General features: G+C 42.9%; 1 protein-coding gene across 4 annotated transcripts in view; it reads left to right on the plus strand.

The window, feature by feature from the left end:
- clip1a (CAP-GLY domain containing linker protein 1a) overlaps nt 1–12,571 on the plus strand; it is a 32,864-nt gene that overhangs the window by 18,658 nt on the left and 1,635 nt on the right. For 3 of the 4 annotated variants that reach the window (XM_077599937.1, XM_077599938.1, XM_077599939.1), the window contains 9 exons: nt 628–843; nt 2,050–4,269; nt 4,971–5,108; nt 6,663–6,769; nt 6,859–6,979; nt 7,810–7,862; nt 8,125–8,242; nt 8,337–8,472; nt 8,554–8,600. In XM_077599937.1, the coding sequence (XP_077456063.1) occupies nt 628–843; nt 2,050–4,269; nt 4,971–5,108; nt 6,663–6,769; nt 6,859–6,979; nt 7,810–7,862; nt 8,125–8,242; nt 8,337–8,472; nt 8,554–8,600 (3,156 nt within the window). The remainder of the gene's footprint in view (nt 1–627; nt 844–2,049; nt 4,270–4,970; nt 5,109–6,662; nt 6,770–6,858; nt 6,980–7,809; nt 7,863–8,124; nt 8,243–8,336; nt 8,473–8,553; nt 8,601–12,571) is intronic. The other variant, XM_077599940.1, reaches the window with a different exon arrangement.

Raw genomic sequence — 12,571 nt, forward strand, 5'->3', positions numbered from 1 at the left:
TTTTTTTCCTGTTAGTCAGTGCGAATGGCGGAGCTTGTTCGCTAATACGAGAGGAGTACTAATTCCCCAGGTTGGCAAGTAGTCGTGTGTTATCCTATTGTAAGGTCAATTGTGTGCATTATTTTGGGAATATTTTGAAGGGAAGACAAAAGCAAACAACCCTTGATAGGTTGCATCTGAAAGTCAGGGTGGAGGCGGGGCAAATAGAGCCAACTCGGGAGAAGAAAGGTATCAAAATTTAAAAAGTTTAGTGCAACGTTAGATTAAATTTCTTTTTGAGTGTGTCTGCATCGTAATCAAAGTTCATTTAAATTTGTTTATGTTATGTTACGAGCGCATTGCCGTGCAAAAGGTCCACCCCTGAAGCTGTATCAAAACACTGACAGATTGTTATAATGGTACAATATGTATGAAAATGTGCACCATACTTTTTTGATAGTGGTTTCACTTCTTTTTTTTTTATCAAATCACATTATTTTAAGATGCCAGGAAAGTCCTACGTTTTGTCCCATGAAAAGACCTAGTTTAATATTCACAAACTTGTGCTGTTTTTTTTCTTGAAATACCATTTGTCTTGTTTGTTAGCACCATGAATCAGTTCCTTCCATTTATTTTTTTATTTTTAAGGAAAAGAGTGTGCAGCAGGGTGTGATTGAAGCCGAGGAACTTAAGTTGTCTGTGGAAAACGCACACTCGCAGACCTCCGAGCTTCACGGCCAGGAAGTCCAGGGACTGAAAAATGAACTGGGCAACCTGAAACAGGAACTCTCCTCCTCTAAGGACAGATGCCAAGACCTCGAGAAGCTGGTGTCTGAGCTACAGACATACAAGGAAAAGCTGCAAGTAAGGACACATATTTTTTGTATGCTGAATGGTTCATAATTGAAAAAGTATTCACAGCCATTGACTACGTCAGCTGCCGGTTGCTTCAGATGCACTCAGGGTGAAGGGATTTTCTCTCAATGCACTTTTATAAGGGGATGACAAACTGATGGTATTTATAAATACCTCACAGCTCTTTTTTATATCTAATAGTCAAAAATGTTACTTACCACCAACTTCTCTTATCCTCAAACCAGCGAGGGCCAGCTTCTCTTTAACAATCTTAATTTGATAATTTCTAGAATAATATGTACCATCATGGGCGTAAAGTAAAGCTGTAACAATTTTCCCCAAATGTGCAATTTACCCCTTTTCGAAATCAATCCTTAAATTCTATCATCACATATCATGTCATATCATACATCATTAAATAGGCATCATTATGAACTATAAACTGTAGAATTTAATCGAGTGACATCGAGTGAATACATTCTTTCTGGACTCGTTGACGCCCTCGTAAAAGTTTGACTAACTCGAGGTATTATTGTCATTTCCTGATTGGGTCATTTTTGGAAAACATTTAATCTGGTTTCAAGTCGTAAAATTTAATTATTCAAAGTGGTTTAGTGATTTTAAATATGGTAAATATGTGTATCTATAGGGGTTAGGGTTATATATATGTATATAGGTGTATAGGTATATGTATAGGTATGTATATATATGTATGTATGTGTGTGTGTATATATATATATATATATATATATATATATATATATATATATATATATATATATATATATATATATATAACAAAGCAAAACATATATTAAAACAAATCTTTATGGAAAAGAGACTTCAAAAAAAATCAATTCTATGTTGCTTGAAATAGAAATTAATATCAACCAGCAGTTGAATTAATTTTATGGAGTAATTGTGTTGTTCTAGCGTGGTGTTATTCAACATACCATATCTTCCGTATGGGAACTCATTATGCCTATCCTGAGAAGAAATATTTACTATTACACTGCTATTGAAAGTGGTTTTGTTGGTTTTGGTAGAAACTTTTGACTGTTTTTCAAAAAAGCTTCTGCAGCTTAACCTTTCCATTTGTATTCATCCACATTGGCTTGGTTTATTTTGGATTCATCTTACTTTTTTGTGTGTGCAACTCATCTTCCCAACTTGTTTTTATTCCCCCCCCCTCCCCAATCAACTTGGTTTCCCTAGCATCTTACTGCTATGCTCGACTCATCCAAACGTGATATCGAAGGCTTGACTACAAAACTAGAAGAGCAAAATCTACATCTGGAGCGCCAGTGTAAGGAAAATGAAGATGTTTGTGCTGAGAAATGCAAACTGGAAACACAGCTCTCAGAGCTACAAAGTCAGCTTCCTGCTCTTCAAGAGCTCTCCGTAAGGAACAAAGACTTACTCCTAACCGTAGAGAAACTCTCAAAAGTTGAGAAAGAATTACTCGACAGCAACAAAGACTCAGAAGAAGAAAGAACATTGCTAAGCGACCAGCTGCAGATGCTCAAAAATTCTCATCAGGAGCTCCAAACTGAAAATACACAACTTAAAAGCACTAATGACAGACAACAGACCGATCTCAAAGAACTCCAGAAACAAAACGAGGAAAAGGACGTCACGCTGAGCAAAAACCAGCAGGATGCTCAACAGGTAGAAGGTAAGATGAAGCAGCTACTGGAGGATCTTGAAAATGTCTGCAAAGAGCGAAGTAGGCTAGAAGAGGACCTCACAGGAACCACGTCTAAACTTGGGTGTGAGAACGAGAAGGTCATCTTGGAGCGAGACGCAGCCCGAAAGGCCAAAAAGTCTCTGGATGTGAAGAATTCAGAGTTGCTTGGCAAGCTGCAGTCACTGAACTTGGAGAAAGAAGACCTGACGATGAAAAACACACAGCTGCAGACTCTTGTGGAAACGCTAAGCCAAGAGAAGGCCACCATGTCCTCTGAAATCAGTACTGTCGCACTGGACAAAAAGACCCTGGAGGCGACAAAGGAGGAACTCCAAAATAAGCTAAACCTCACCAAGAAAGAGCTAGACAGCTCTTTGCGTGAATGCAAAGACCTCAAGGCATCTCACCTCAGTCTGGTCCAGATGCTGGAGGAGTCCAAGACCAGCAGCCAGGTGACCGATTCGGAAAGACTTGACCTTCTGCAGGAGAAGCAAAACTTGCTCGACATCCAGAGAAAAGTCTGCACGGAGAAAGATGAGCTGATTAAAGACAATGAAGAAATGAAGCAAAAGATAAAAGACTTGGTTCAGCAATTGAGTCTATCTGGTGAAAATCTGACCAATGCGTCTGCGTCTTTGGAGGAAGAGAGGCAGACGTTTCGAGCGCAGAATTCCAAAACCTCTGAGATGTTGCACGCGTTGAGAAAAGACAAACTGACCCTCGAAGCGGAAATCGAGCAGCATAAAAACCATTTGGAGTGTCTGGCTGCAGAGAAAGAGGAATTAGAAGTCAAGGTCTTAAAGATTTCAGATGACTTTAGCACCCTTGGCCAGGAACGAGATAAACTAGTGAGTGATTCAAAAGCCACAAAGGACCAGTTGGACAGCTTCTCCAGAACTCACGGTGGCCTAAGTCAGGAGAAGTCCCGTTTAGAAGGAATCCTTGAGGAAACCACCAGCAAGAAAGATGCAGCCGAAGCCGAGGTGACTTCGTTAGCAAAAGAAAAGGCCGAGCTTCAGAGCGAACTCCAGAAACGCTCCTCTGATCTCAAACTCCTGGAAATAGCTAAAGCGGATCTAGCCCAAAAGCACAGTGACCTAGAAAAGCATTTGGAGAAATCCACCTCTGAACTTGGACAGCTTACGAAACGCTTGGACTCATCACAAACTGAAAAAACGCAACTCTTTGAGGAAACTCAAGAGTTGATTAAACAAACTGCGTTGTTGTCCGAGTCCAAGAATAATCTAGAGAAGAATTTCCAGGCCGAATCCCAAAAATGCTCACAAGCTACCGAGCAATTGGAAGAGCTGCAAAACGCCATGTCCAAACTAAAACAGGAGAATGACGACATCTCCTCTCAACTTAAGAATGGAGAGGAGCTGACGAACTCTTTAATGGCAGAAACGGAGCTAGTGAAGGCAAATTTGAAGGAACAAGAGCTAGCTAACCGTCACGTAGAAGAAGAGAAGGAATCGCTTTTATCCAAAATTGACCAGATGGGCAAGCAAATTTCGGCTTTGGAAACGGAGAAGGAGGAGCTCCTAATCGGACACAGTCGCTCGGAGCAAGATGTTTCACAGTGGCTCTTGGAAAAATCGCGGCTCGCCGGCGAGCTAGCGAAATCCCAGGAGGACATCAAAGCCCTCCGGGCAGGCGAGGTCACGCTGGAGAAGCGACACCAGGAAGCCCTCGCTGAGACGGACTTGCTCCGGTCCCAACTTAATCAGGCAATTGCTAAGCAGCTTGAGGTATTCCTTTGCTCACTTTCTGCCGCTGGTTCCTATCATTTTATTTTACTCATTTCACTCACTGCATGTATGCTAGCTAGCTTCCCTTTCCTCTATCTAAAAACAAAAAAAAAACATTTCTCAACTTCACTTACGACCTGTTTTTCTTTCCTGTGGGCTTCTAACCTGATTGACAACTGTTGTCTTGATGGGGTTTGGTGCTGTTGATATTTTAAAAGAAAACTGAAACCAAGCCTAGAATGGAAACATTTCTTTATAATTTCTTTGTATCATGAAACTTCAAGAGGTACTGAAACATTTTACCATTAAAAGTGCACAATCCATTTCATGCTCTTTTCAGACAAAATTAAAATTGCACTTCTGGCTTAAAAATACTAATTTCTTAAATCATTAAGAATTTCTAATCAGCACCTTTTTTTAACTTTCTTGCTCACAGTTTCTCAAGTAAGAGTTTATGCATGCTTGCTTGAAACTTTCTGCAATTTGCAGTTTTGGTTGACTTGAAAACTTATACTCATTAAACAAAATGAATGAACAATCTATCGAAAGTGAATCTAATGTGAGGATGCTATTGATTTTAAAAGACTGGAATGATGATGATGTGGGCACCCTCTGTCGTCGTAAAATTAGACGTATTGGCAATCGGTTACAATGAATTTAAGAAAAATAGAAACATGTTGTTCCTGCTTGTGCTTGCTTAGGCCTCTGAGGCGTCAGGTCTGACGGCTGAGGTTCTCAAGCAGCTCACAAAAGAGAGAGACAGCTTGCTTCAGGATAAGAATGAAGCTCAAGTTCAGCTGGAAGGTCTTCAAACTTCCAAGCGGGGGATGGAGACGCAGGTAAATACCCTGAATCTATAGTGTTTTTCTTTGAAAAAAAACGAAAACAAAATTCTGTTGTGTTGTTAGCTGTAAACCAATGAGATTGAAATAGTACTTAAAAAAAGGTTTTGGGATTTGTATTTAGTACTAGTGGATGCAAATGTTGCCACCTATTGCTTATTTCCACCAAACATATTTTGAATCAATACAATTCCAAATTTTGCAATGGAATAAGACGATATATTGCTGAATCTATTTTTTTAAAGATACCGTATTTTCACGACTATAGGGCGCACATAAAAGTCTTAAATTTCCTCCAAAATAGACAGAGCGCCTTATAATCCAGTGCGCTTTATATATGGACCAATACTAAAATTGTTATCACGATAAAATAAAATGAATCAGTTGATAGGGTACAGTCTACTATTTTCCCGTAGACAAAGTACTGCGCAGTGACTGCTGGGATATGTAGTAGTTCTTTTGTCAGTACACCCAATGGATTGTGGCCTGTATACATCAACATCAATACAGCTTGACGAAACATGGAAAGCACCGTTGGAAAAGTTACGCTAGCTGCCAGCTAGCTAGCTAGCTAGCATTTTCGATGACTCATTTGGACAATTGTTCAATTCGGACACAGAAAAGGAGGACTTTGATGGATTTGTGGGTGATGATGACGTGAGTAAGTTGTAAAATGGCCAAATAAAGTACAATCCAACTCAGTTTTGCTTCCGTTGCCTTTTTAAAAACGTGTTTTTAGCGTGTGGGTGTAGCGTGCAAGGACTATATATCCCAGCAGTCACTGCGCACCGGAAACCGGAAATAGGCTGCTTCCGGTAGCTAGCGCTATTGCGGTTAGATATTCATATATAATATATAACATATATGCGTCTAAAAAAACGGTGCATCCTTTGTGTGTTTAAAATAATGAAATAGCATGAGATGCCATGCCTAGCTGCGTCTTTAAAACGGTGCGTCCTTTGTGTGTTTAAAATACAGAAATAGCACTCCTTACTGACACTGCGGCTAAAAATACGATGCGCCGTATAGTCGTGAAAATACGGTACTTTTAATGTCTGCTGTACGGAATCTGAGGGAATTTGGACCTCAAAAAGTGATGTGATAGAAGATAACTTTGATCGTTTTTAAATCAGGGCCTCCAAATGAGCCAAAATCTCCATCTTAGTAGTTGCGTGACAGTGTTTTGAGATTCTAATATATTGTAGTATTTTTTCTTTAGTTCTCATATTTATCTTTCATCTAATTCTGAAAGTAATTTTCATATTTTGTTCAGTATTCTTGTATTTTCATTTTTTGTTTGCTAGTTTCTACTTTGTATTTTGGCCTTCAATAAATATAATTTTGGTATAATATTTTCATAGTTAGCTGATATCTAATTTTCGAATGTTTTATTTTAAGGTTTCAGTGTATTGAATTTTTGTAAAATATTTAGTTTTTGTTGACATTTTCTTCATCGTATTTCTTTTCCTCAATTGTGTTTTTCTGCTATTTTGTATTGCAGTTTAGTATAAAATGTTCTCTCTAACAGCTTTGCATTTATTGTCTGTTAAGATTGATGCCTTAAAACAAGACCAATCAAAGTTCCAGCAGGAGCTGACCACATCCAAAGAGCAGCTTCGTGAGGAAAGCCAAAAGACGGAGAGCCTCTCCCGCGAAATGTGAGCATGTCCATCCACCCGTACGTAACTAGGCGTTTATTGTGAGAAGTGTTAATGACGCAAGTGTTTGTCTTTTTGCTCCTCCTCAGCAATGAGCTTAAGGAGGCCATGTCAATCAAGTCATCTTCACTTCAGATGCTGCAAAATGAGAAGAAGGAGCTGACTAAGGATAAGAAGAAAAATCACCATGACCAAAGTGAATTTATCAAGGTATGCTTCACTTTGGCTACTTCACGCTGCCATTAGCACTAAAAGTAAGTTGTTTTTTTTCCTGCTTATAATAATAATGCATTGGTTTTATAAAGCGTGTCTAGATACTTACCATGTTTACTCGCATATAGGCCGTATTTGGCGCAAAAATAAAGACTGAATCGAGGTTGCGGCTTATACGCGCATAAAAAGACATGCACAAAACTGCAAGGGGACAAAGATGGCCGATACGGTTATTTATTTCAAAATAGATAAAAGATAAACAGATAAAACGCTAAACAAAAAATAAACCGTATCTTACATGAAACCTTGTGCCTGCCATCTTACTGTAGTTAAACGTGGTCTGACTGGCCAGACGAAGGTCTTGCGGTCGATCCTTAAAATATTTAAGCCTTGATACCTGCGTAATGTGTATCTCATGCTATTATTGCACCCAGAGACTTGGCGAACCCTAGACCGCTACGGAGACACTTTCTGGTTGTACCACGTTACTTCCTTTTTGAAAGGAAATGATTGTACATTTCTGTTTATAAAATAAAACAAAATTCCGTTTTGATTTTTTTGTCTTTTTATTTCTTGTTCGAAAGTGACATTTGCAACCATTGAAAAAAATTGAGATATGACATTAAAAGCAATTTGGCCGCCACAACATCTTAAACTTCTGCTACGAAAATTGCAATTTCTGTCCTTAAAAAGCATCGGCTTCTCATCAAGATAGACTTCATTCTTTTTTTCAAATTGAATAATTTGATATTTTGCATTCACAAAAACAGGCATATTAACGTCCTTATGATATTGACCCTAATCTCATATTTTGTTTTTGTTTTCAGCTTCAGGACGAGTACTCTAAACTCCAAGCACAGTTGAAAGCGTTGAAGCAAAGGTGTGCTAATAAGATATTTTTCATTAACCTTTGAAACAGTAACAGCACTGAATAATGTTAATCAAATGTTTTTTTTATATTAATCCCAAAGCCTGCCATGTTATACCTACAGCTACTTCTTTGTTAATTTCAGCAAAATGTTGCACTTGTCATCTTCTGTCCCCAAGAAAGACTTGCTGGGGATCAACAGGCAAAATAGAATTCATTTCCTTAATAGTGTTCTTTAATTATTTTATTTTTTTGCTTTTGGTTGTGTGTACAGCGAGAGCACCTTGAAGGAGAGGGTGGACAAAGAAAAATCAGTGTTGCACAAGTCCGCCCATAAAAATAGTGCCTTAGTGTCGGAGAAGGTGCAGCAGATCGAAGCCCTGAAGAACGAGGTAAAGTCAACTATATATTTGGTACTACAATTTTACTACTACTACTATTATCAATGCTACTATTTCCCTTTTTTATTTGTCTATTGCCTTTCAGCTGGCTGTCGCGCGGGAGCAAAGTGCCTCATCCCAGACACTGCAGGCTGTCATCGATTCGTTGGAGCAGGACAAGGCTCAGCTCACAGAGCGAGTGGAAAGGCTAAAAGAGGAGCTGGACACCGCCGCCACCTCTGGTGCTTTTGACGTGCATTTGGAATAGTTGTGGACATGGATGGATTTGCTGATTGTGATATCCGCTCATGTGCTGTGTGCAGGTAATGCCGTTGTGAAGCGAGGGAGGGACAAAGACACAGAGGCAGAGGTACATTTGGTTTTCAGCATAGCCTTTAATTTTTCTTTGTTTTTTTTTCAATACATTCGCATACATGTATGTGTACGCGTACGCATACATGTATGCGTATGCGTACGCGTACATGTATGCGTATGCGTACGCATACATGTATGCGTATGCGTACGCGTACATGTATGCGTATGCGTACGCGTACATGTATGCGTATGCGTACGCGTACATGTATGCGTATGCGTACGCGTACATGTATGCGTATGCGTACGCGTACATGTATGCGTATGCGTACGCGTACATGTACGCGTACGCATACATGTACGCGTACGCATACATGTACGCGTACGCATACATGTACGCGTACGCATACATGTACGCGTACGCATACATGTACGCGTACGCATACATGTACGCGTACGCATACATGTACGCGTACGCATACATGTACGCGTACGCATACATGTACGCGTACGCATACATGTACGCGCACGCATACATGTACGCGCACGCATACATGTACGCGCACGCATACATGTACGCGCACGCATACATGTACGCGTACATGTACGCGTCCGCATACATGTATGCGTCCGCATACATGTATGCGTATGCGTCCGCATACATGTATGCGTGTATGCGTCCGCATACATGTATGCGTGTATGCGTCCGCATACATGTATGCGTACGCGTACATGTACGCGTACATGTATGCGTATGCGTATGCGTACATGTATGCGTATGCGTACGCATACATGTATGCGTATGCGTACGCATACATGTATGCGTATGCGTGTATGCGTAGGCGTACGCATGCGTGTATGCGTACGCATGCGTGTATGCGTAGGCGTACGCATGCGTGTATGCGTAGGCGTACGCATGCGTGTATGCGTACGCATGCGTGTATGCGTACGCATGCGTGTATGCGTAGGCGTACGCATGCGCGTACGCATGCGTGTACGCGTACGCATACGTGTATGCGTAGGCGTACGCCTACGTGTATGCGTAGGCGTACGCCTACGTGTATGCGTAGGCGTACGCCTACGTGTATGCGTAGGCGTACGCCTACGTGTATGCGTAGGCGTACGCCTACGTGTATGCGTAGGCGTACGCCTACGTGTATGCGTAGGCGTACGCCTACGTGTATGCGTAGGCGTACGCCTACGTGTATGCGTAGGCGTACGCCTACGTGTATGCGTAGGCGTACGCCTACGTGTATGCGTAGGCGTACGCCTACGTGTATGCGTAGGCGTACGCCTACGTGTATGCGTAGGCGTACGCCTACGTGTATGCGTAGGCGTACGCCTACGTGTATGCGTAGGCGTACGCCTACGTGTATGCGTAGGCGTACGCCTACGTGTATGCGTAGGCGTACGCCTACGTGTATGCGTAGGCGTACGCCTACGTGTATGCGTAGGCGTACGCATGCATGTATACGTGTATGCGTAGGCGTACGCATGCATGTATACGTGTATGCGTAGGCGTACGCATGCATGTATACGTGTATGCGTAGGCGTACGCATGCATGTATACGTGTATGCGTAGGCGTACGCATGCATGTATACGTGTATGCGTAGGCGTACGCATGCATGTATACGTGTATGCGTAGGCGTACGCATGCATGTATACGTGTATGCGTAGGCGTACGCATGCATGTATACGTGTATGCGTAGGCGTACGCATGCATGTATACGTGTATGCGTAGGCGTACGCATGCATGTATACGTGTATGCGTAGGCGTACGCATGCATGTATACGTGTATGCGTAGGCGTACGCATGCATGTATACGTGTATGCGTAGGCGTACGCATGCATGTATACGTGTATGCGTAGGCGTACGCATGCATGTATACGTGTATGCGTAGGCGTACGCATGCATGTATACGTGTATGCGTAGGCGTACGCATGCATGTATACGTGTATGCGTAGGCGTACGCATGCATGTATACGTGTATGCGTAGGCGTACGCATGCATGTATACGTGTATGCGTAGGCGTACGCATGCATGTATACGTGTATGCGTAGGCGTACGCATGCATGTATACGTGTATGCGTAGGCGTACGCATGCATGTATACGTGTATGCGTAGGCGTACGCATGCATGTATACGTGTATGCGTAGGCGTACGCATGCATGTATACGTGTATGCGTAGGCGTACGCATGCATGTATACGTGTATGCGTAGGCGTACGCATGCATGTATACGTGTATGCGTAGGCGTACGCATGCATGTATACGTGTATGCGTAGGCGTACGCATGCATGTATACGTGTATGCGTAGGCGTACGCATGCATGTATACGTGTATGCGTAGGCGTACGCATGCATGTATACGTGTATGCGTAGGCGTACGCATGCATGTATACGTGTATGCGTAGGCGTACGCATGCATGTATGCGTAGGCGTACGCATGCATGTATGCGTAGGCGTACGCATGCATGTATGCGTAGGCGTACGCATGCATGTATGCGTAGGCGTACGCATGCATGTATGCGTAGGCGTACGCATGCATGTATGCGTAGGCGTACGCATGCATGTATGCGTAGGCGTACGCATGCATGTATGCGTAGGCGTACGCATGCATGTATGCGTAGGCGTACGCATGCATGTATGCGTAGGCGTACGCATGCATGTATGCGTAGGCGTACGCATGCATGTATGCGTAGGCGTACGCATGCATGTATGCGTAGGCGTACGCATGCATGTATGCGTAGGCGTACGCATGCATGTATGCGTAGGCGTACGCATGCATGTATGCGTAGGCGTACGCATGCATGTATGCGTAGGCGTACGCATGCATGTATACGTAGGCGTACGCATGCATGTATACGTGTATGCGTAGGCGTACGCATGCATGTATACGTGTATGCGTAGGCGTACGCATGCATGTATACGTGTATGCGTAGGCGTACGCATGCATGTATACGTGTATGCGTAGGCGTACGCATGCATGTATACGTAGGCGTACGCATGCATGTATACGTGTATGCGTAGGCGTACGCATGCATGTATACGTGTATGCGTAGGCGTACGCATGCATGTATACGTGTATGCGTAGGCGTACGCATGCATGTATACGTGTATGCGTAGGCGTACGCATGCATGTATACGTGTATGCGTAGGCGTACGCATGCATGTATACGTGTATGCGTAGGCGTACGCATGCATGTATACGTGTATGCGTAGGCGTACGCATGCATGTATACGTGTATGCGTAGGCGTACGCATGCATGTATACGTGTATGCGTAGGCGTACGCATACATGTATGCGTAGGCGTACGCGTCGCCTACACGCATACATGTATGCGTACATGTATGCTTACGCATACACGCATACATGTATGCTTACGCATACACGCATACATGTATGCTTACGCATACACGCATACATGTATGCTTACGCATACACGCATACATGTATGCTTACGCATACACGCATACATGTATGCTTACGCATACACGCATACATGTATGCTTACGCATACACGCGTACATGTATGCGTACGCATACACGCGTACATGTATGCGTACGCATACGCATACATGTATGCGTACGCATACGCATACATGTATGCGTATGCGTACATGTATATGTATGCGTACGCATACGCATACATGTATGCGTATGCGTACGCATACGCATACATGTATGCGTACGCATACGCATACACGCATGCGTACGCATACACGCATGCGTACGCATACACGCATGCGTACGCATACGCATACACGCATGCGTACGCATACGCATACACGCATGCGTACGCATACACGCATGCGTGTATGCGTACGCATACACGCATACATGTATTCGTACGCGTACATGTATTCGTACGCGTACATGTATGCGTACGCGTATGCGTACGCGTACATGTATGCGTACGCATACATGTATGTGTATGTGTACATGTACGCGTACGCATACATGTACGCGTACATGTACGCGTACACGCATACGCGTACATGTATGCGTGCGCGTACATGTACGCGTAC

The sequence above is a fragment of the Stigmatopora argus genome, chromosome 5, assembly GCF_051989625.1.
Source record: "Stigmatopora argus isolate UIUO_Sarg chromosome 5, RoL_Sarg_1.0, whole genome shotgun sequence".
Lineage (NCBI taxonomy): Eukaryota > Metazoa > Chordata > Actinopteri > Syngnathiformes > Syngnathidae > Stigmatopora > Stigmatopora argus.